This window comes from Gasterosteus aculeatus, chromosome 9 (genome assembly GCF_964276395.1).
Source record: "Gasterosteus aculeatus chromosome 9, fGasAcu3.hap1.1, whole genome shotgun sequence".
Taxonomy (NCBI): domain Eukaryota; kingdom Metazoa; phylum Chordata; class Actinopteri; order Perciformes; family Gasterosteidae; genus Gasterosteus; species Gasterosteus aculeatus.
Window position 1 is genome coordinate 19,956,123 of NC_135696.1, and position 7,099 is coordinate 19,963,221.

The 7,099-nt window shown below is 45.1% G+C and overlaps 1 protein-coding gene across 1 annotated transcript; it reads right to left on the reverse strand.

Annotated features, from left to right (window-relative positions):
- Positions 1 to 2,477: 2,477 nt before the first annotated feature.
- rrp36 (ribosomal RNA processing 36) lies at positions 2,478 to 6,603 on the reverse strand. Its single transcript, XM_040186927.2, has 8 exons — positions 6,302 to 6,603; positions 4,908 to 5,303; positions 4,538 to 4,682; positions 4,398 to 4,464; positions 4,138 to 4,242; positions 3,973 to 4,047; positions 3,764 to 3,881; positions 2,478 to 3,144 (listed from the first exon to the last, which is right to left on the reverse strand). The coding sequence occupies exons 2-8, from the start codon at positions 5,296 to 5,298 to the stop codon at positions 2,978 to 2,980; spliced, it is 1,068 nt and encodes a 355-aa protein (XP_040042861.2). The 5' UTR covers positions 5,299 to 5,303; positions 6,302 to 6,603; the 3' UTR covers positions 2,478 to 2,977.
- Between the last annotated feature and the right edge of the window lie 496 nt (positions 6,604 to 7,099).

Below are 7,099 nucleotides of genomic sequence, written 5' to 3' on the forward strand. Positions count from 1 at the left end.
CCAGGCAGAGGGCTCAATGGGGGCGGCGTCGGCTTCCACCACCTTTTCTTCAGAAGCGATGGGCTTTTTATCCGCCATTACAACGGAGGACAACTGGAGCGGCCGTGATTTGGGAGGTTTGGGCCCCGGCGAGGCCATTTGTTACGCTCCAAACCGAAGAGAAGGAGGTGGGGGGTTGGGGTTCACCTGGTGGAGGAGGTGGGGGGCACAAACTTTTCAGTCAGGAACAACGGCGACGTTCATGCCAAAACTCTGCCCGACGTTGTGTTGTTTCCCCTGAGAGATGTTTGTCTCTGAGAAGGTTCACTTCTCCGCTCTGCATGTGATAAACTCCTCGTTCCTCCTCACTGAGAGCAAAACGCTCGACTAGATCACCACGCTTTGCTGTCCTGCTCCCAAATGGTGGAACGAGCTCTCTGAAGACACCAGGACCACAGAGAACCTTCACCTCTTCAGACTCCACCTCCACTAAACACTTACATTGTACTTATAACACCACTCATCTGTAGCAAATTGTAAACCGGCTTATTGCACTTGCATAAATTGCACTTTCTCGTTTCTTGTTCTTCTGAGTTTGTACCCTTATGGTTGAATGAACTTATTGTAAGTCGCTTTGGATAAAAGCGTCGTCTAAATGACATTTAATGTAATGTAACTAAAAAATATAGTTTGAAAATCAATCAAATTATGTAAGCTGTTATATAGACACATAAACACACAGCAGCACTAAAGGGTTTCTATTCCATTTATTACAACTGTGACACAAAAGGAGAAGTTGGGGGGAGATGGATGGGCGGGTTGTGTGTGTTTGGGGGGGATTTTGGGAGTTGAGTTGGGTGTATTAGCTCATGAATATAAGGCCCTGTATTATTGTGCTGCTTTGTTAGACGGGGGGGGAATCGCCTGTCAGAGAGCAGAGAAAAGGGGATCAGCCGGCGTGGAGAAGGGTTCAGCGCTCCGTGTTCTCCTTGCACACCGCTAATTGACTTTTAAAGAGCCCGGGGGAGGATGGGGGAGGGTCCGGGGGGGGGGACAAAGAGGGAGAAGTAGTTTACACTCTGCTTGCTACTCACAAGCCGCAGAGCTGAAGGAACCTGCTGCAGGTCAAATGAGCCCCCGTGATGAGGCTTCATCGCTTTGTACTGATGAATGTACACGTGATATATAGCGTGGAGGGGGGTACATTTAGAGGCCCACCCCCCCCCCCAAACCTGTTATCAGGTTAGATATTTGTATTTTTCTCAGTTTACGCTCTTTTCTAATTGATCTTATCTTGGTTTCTTTTCTCTGTAAACTCAAGTCGTTTGATTGTTTAAAACAAACTGCGAGCATTGAAAGCAGCTGAAATGGTTTGAAGCGTGTAGCTGAAAGCAGCTGAAGTGTGTAAACCGGATGTGAGGCTCTGACTGACGTTCCACTTGAAGTGGGAGCGCTGAGCGGATTCAGCCATGAAAGCAGTTGAAGTGTCTCCTGCATGCGGGGGCAATAAAATGAATTGAGTTTTTAGTGCAGGAGAAAGTTGAAGTGTATCTACTTTCAGTGAGCGCAGTTTGAAGTGTCAGAGCCACGAAGCGTTTAACCTGCTTCTGAAGGTCTCACGATTCCGTCTTCACCTGTTTGATCACTGTAATTTTAAACCTCAGAAAAACACCCAAGCGCACTTTTCCAGATGCGAGCAGTGCGTCTACGCTACGGACCGCGTGGGCTGTTTCCAGATCAGTTGACGAATCAACGTGGACGTACAGTCGTTTCCTCCGTAGGACGTCTCGTGATTTTGTTGACGTTGTTTTTCTACCCCCCCCCTTGTGTCCCCGGTGCTTCATACAGCGTTAAAGCCTTTACTAACCGTGTCATTTATGGCCACTTTGTTTCCTCTCACAACAGCTGTAACCACGGTAACGGCCCTCCACCACAACCGAACCTGACATTTCCAAATAGTGCCGGCGACTTGAGTTCAGTAAGTGAGGGACTGGGGTTGTTTTGGTCGTGTCCGTCTCTCCTGAACTTTATATTTCGGACACATACTTAAAAGTACATTTAGCCAACAATCTGTTCATACTTCAGTAAGATTTTGAATGAAAGACTTTTAAATTGTTTAAATCAAACCCCCTCACACAAAGTAACTCTTTCCTTCTATTTTTATGGATGACTTTCTACGACCTAAATACACCAAGGGCAGTAAAAAAAAGTGTTATCTGACTAACTAGGCAGCTTTTGGGGCAAGGGAAACCACACGTCTGTACCCATCGGAATGTGCACCAGCAGCCAGTTTGGTACCTGTGGACCGATGGGAGACCCTGAGGTGCGTTTAAGTCCTCTGTCCTGTGGCGCCCCCTGCTGGGAGGTGACCTTCACTCCCCCTCAAAGACTCACTTCACAACTGTTAAACAGCTGCAGAAATATGGCTTAACACAACTACTTTGCTCTGTGGTACTTTTATGAGTGTTCTCCGCACAAACATACTCATAAAACAGCTCTTCTGTTCTCAAACACTTTATTAATAAAGTCCCTCTATCGGACACTAAGGGAAACTTGGTGTTTCATTTTAATCTGCATCACAGCTGAGATGGTTTGATTGTTTAAGAATTCGGTCAAATGTGACTCATTATCCATGTCTTTTTAAAATGAATTGGCCTGAAAAGGCCTTTAAACCCCTTGGGGTAAAAAAAAAAATCAACTGAACAGATTTAACGTGACAAACAGACCGTTGTTTATCTGCACTTCCCTGCTTCCAGGCGACGGATCGTTTGATCCATTTCTTCAGGCAGAAAATCCATCTTCGGTCTTTGCTTATTTTATTCGCAGCCATCTCCATGGCAACCGAGCAAACAACACTCCTACAAAGGCCCGTGAGAGGCGATGGGAAGTCCGGAAATATTTTACAATAAAAAGGTCATTTAACTCTGACACCAGAGATCTCGGTCCTCCGTGGAACAGACCACAGCGCCACCAGCAGGCAGAGGCGGGTCATTAGGTCTCATTCCATCCAGCTTCCCTGGCCGCTGCTGTTGAGCAGCTGTCTGGGCAGCTTCCTGCGGTCCTTTCCAGCATTCCTCTTCCTCTTCTTGCTCAGGAAGTTCTCCAGCTTGCCGCTCTTCTTGAGCTCCTGGAATTTCTCGGCCAGCTGCAGCTTCTTCTTGTCAGCTGGAAAGGAACGACACAGAAGAGCTCAAACCTCCAAATCGGACAATTGTTTAAAGAAATTCAAGTATGCTTAAACATTTAAATACCTCCACACCGTGGCTATTTTAATAACCCCTTTTCAGCAGCTCTAAATCTACTGCAAACTCTTTACAGTTTTATTTTGATATTCTTGAATCTTTAACCATTTTATCTCTTCTGCCTCCATTGTTCGACTTTTTCATACATCAACTGTATCTGTACTTTATAAGCAAATATCAAATAATGATTGACAGGATATTAAAATACATCCTGTTTTTTAAAGCATCGGACGTTACAGATTTTAACCCCATCTCGTATTAATTATAACATTGTTTGTAGGAGTGCAATTTGTGAATAATCTCATTACTGATTAAGTTCTTTAATTAAAGAAAGTGAATTATGGGAGATGTTTTCAGTCTTAAAACTTTGGAACCCGAATGTATTGAATATGTTTTTCCATCTATAGAATTACTCAAAACTTTGATTGCATCATGTACAACCTGCCTAGTTCCCTAATTCATTCCAACTGGACTTAAGATCCAACACAGAGACGGCGTAACGCAGCTCCTGCTGCTGAAGAGCAGCGTGAACCCGTCCTTACAGTTCTTGAGGAAGTACGGCCGCTCGCCCTGATTGGCTCGTTCTCTCTGCTCCCTCTTGAACTGCAGCTCTCTCTCTCTCTGCTGCTCTTGGCGCTGCCTCGCTCGCTCCTGGTTGTCCTGCGGGGGGGGGGGAGACACAACCATTCAGCGTCGACCCGGACTCGTGCAAAGTGTCTAGTAGATGATGGGGGCAGGTTCGGTCACTCACCATCCTCTTCAGGAGGTACTGAAGTTTATCCTTGTTCTCGCTGTTCTTCGACTTCCTCAGCTTCTTCTCGATGATCTGCAGGAGAAACAACACGAGCGCGTTCCTCCTTCAGAAGACACGGACCGCGTTGAACATCCCAAGCTAAAAGACCAGAAGGCCCCTCACCTCTCTCTCTTTGAGCTTGATGTCGTTGATGAATTTAAACGTCTTCTCAAAAATCTCCGGTTTGTATTCCCCCGACAGGTCGTCAAATCGGGGATCTCGCTGCATCTTGAGAACGAACAGGAACACAGAAGAGGATTATCGTCAGTGCGGAGTTTGAGTAGCGCCAGATCAAAATAGAAGTAATTTAAGGCAACCATTTTTTTTTTCCAACAAACTAAACAGCCGTATGTTATTTACCCCCCCCTCAACCAAGAGCTCACCGGCTTCTTGACGGAGACGACCTGACGGAGGAAGGGAGCCCGTCTCTTGGATGAAATCTCCATTGGCCTGCAGATACAAACACGGGGTGAGCGCTGGAGACGCGTCGCGGGCCGGACGCCAGAGGGCCGAGCCTGCTCACCTGTTCTTGTTCAGGCGCTTCTTTTTGGTGGCGCCTCGGCTCTTGCCGCCGCTCTTCCCGCCGCCGTACGCCAGCTTGTTGTAAGCTTTGGTCCCCACTTGGCTCTGCAGCTTCATGATGTCCTCGAAGGACATGTTGGAGAGCTCTGGGCGGGTACAGAGAGCGGAGAGCGTCACGTTTCACCAGGCCAGAGAAATCCAGCACACGACACCACCGGGGACACGGAAACCTCCTACATTCACGCAATCATTTCCACCGGTTACTCTGTTTTCAAACTATTTCTGCAGTTGGTCCAGATGGTGAGAAGGAGAAGATGTTTCTATCGACCTGACAGATTAAAACAGGATTAACAACATTTAATTAAACTCACCTTTCTTAATGTTGTGCTCCGTCTGGATCTCACCGCTACCGCCGGCGTCCTCCGGATCGCCATCCACGTCGTCCTCTGAGGCGTTGCTGTCGCTGTCGTCGTCGTCGTCCTCTTCTTCTTCTTCTTCTTCTTCTTCTTCGTCCCTATTAGACGGTTCCTCGCCGCCATCTGATCCCTCCTCGCCTCCTTCCTCCTCTGCACCGCCATCAGGCGCCCCTTCATCCTCATCGCTGACTCCTGGCTCCGCCCACTCTGCTCCTTTTCCAGTGAGCAGAGCGTAGTTCCTCTCTGCGTCGGAGTCTTCTTCATCATCGCTGCTGCTGCTGCTTGCCGCCATGTTCTTCTTCTTTGACACCGTCATCTCTCGTAGCTGCTTCTCTTTCCCTTTCATTGCGGCTTCATGGGAAGATTTAAAGTGTTAGAACAAAGTATTTCTAAAGGGAAATACTTCTAATCTACTACATCGCAAAGGTAGATATCAGTTTTTTTAATGTTTGATCAATTGAAGAATAGAATTGTCCTTTGTTTTGTGAGGGCCGAGTCGCTACAGAGAATTTTTATAAAATCTGATTAATTGAAGGAAATAAATTGATCTACTCAAAAAGTTGAAATAAAGCATTAATGCGGCAGTGATATTAATTTAGAAAAGGCACTTAATAGCAAAACACTAAATGGGTTCGAGAGGAAGCGTCATCCTTGCCTCTTTAAACTAATGTTAAATATACAATTAGAAACTGGATTTAAATAGTTTTTCATTATTGATGTACTTATATTATTTGGGAATTTATGTCCCAATTTCTTTGACCAAGTGACATTGCACATTCCAATTGGTCATATTTATAAATATTATTCTCAGCAAATTCTACAAAAAGGAAGATTAGGCGCCATGTTGTTGTTTTCTTTTTACAAATAATTACAAACCGTTGCGGCTCCTCGCCGGCTAGCTAGCAGTGCTAACTTAATGCTCGGTTACCAGATTACAATCCCGGTTTAGCTCAGTGTAAGCACATAACCTGTAACATTTAATACATCTGCTGTTTACGTGACGTTGAACTGAACCGACCCGTGGATGTAATAAAGCGCAGTTTGATAGAAGCTAATCACAACATCGCGTTATTGCGTTAGCTCGGTTTCACTCGCGTTGTTCACTCGCATCAAGCGGCCTCAACTCGGTTCCTTTTTAACGGACTGTGGTTTGTATCTGATTCATAGAGAGTAACGATGCTACTGAACCGGAGAAGACCCGAACAACAAACGTTAACGTTATTAACAGTTTTATTGACATTTCTTCGCTACAAAAGAACCGTGACAGTGTCAGTCCGTGTCAGTCATGAGCGAAACAAGCGGCTTCACGTCTCTGCGCCGTTTGGGATAAAGAAATAAGGATTATTTACCTGTTTATAAAGTTATTCAACGTAAAGTCCTGTTTTGCTGAGCTCTGTTATCCACGTGTGTTACGAGTTCCACTCCAGGAAGGTGGAAGAAGCATTTCCGGTTTCAAAATAAATGTTTTACTATAATGTTCGACGCTTTTAACGAGCAAACGTGTTGCCCTTTCATCCAAGAATTGCTTTTACGACGATACTTTCGCTGGTTTATTATTGTGCTGCTTCTAGTTGGGTACTATTTCTACCCCAGACATTTTATTGCACTTAGTTTGAAGGGAAAACTACTAACTTCCTGTGCAGTCCTCCCCTCTGCTGGTCAGACACAGCGATTAACAATTTAACAACATCTACAATAAAGGTATATCCATTACCGCTATACTGTGTTTGTTTGTTTGTTTGTTTGTATTCTTACTCAAATATTTTCCCCCACATTGTTTGTTTTTTATTGTATTTATTACTGTGGCTGTTCATTTGTTTTTATATCGTCTGTTAAATGTATGACCATATATTCAACTAAATTTGACGTGGTGAAAGGCGGATGTTTCTTCTCATCCACAAAATGAATTTTAAAAACTAACGTGCTGACATATTATGGAGTTACTGGTGTGTCTTTACTGAGCACCATGAACGAAGCCAGCAGATGTCGCTGTTGGCAGCAGAACCGCCAGCTGAAACAATTGCTGGTTACGGGGGACAGGTGGAGCACTTCTTTGTTCCTGTCCTCCACTATTCATCGGAGTTCATAAATAGCAACGAGGATCAGGATGACCGGATGTGTTTTAGGATTTGAGTAAAAATAATAAT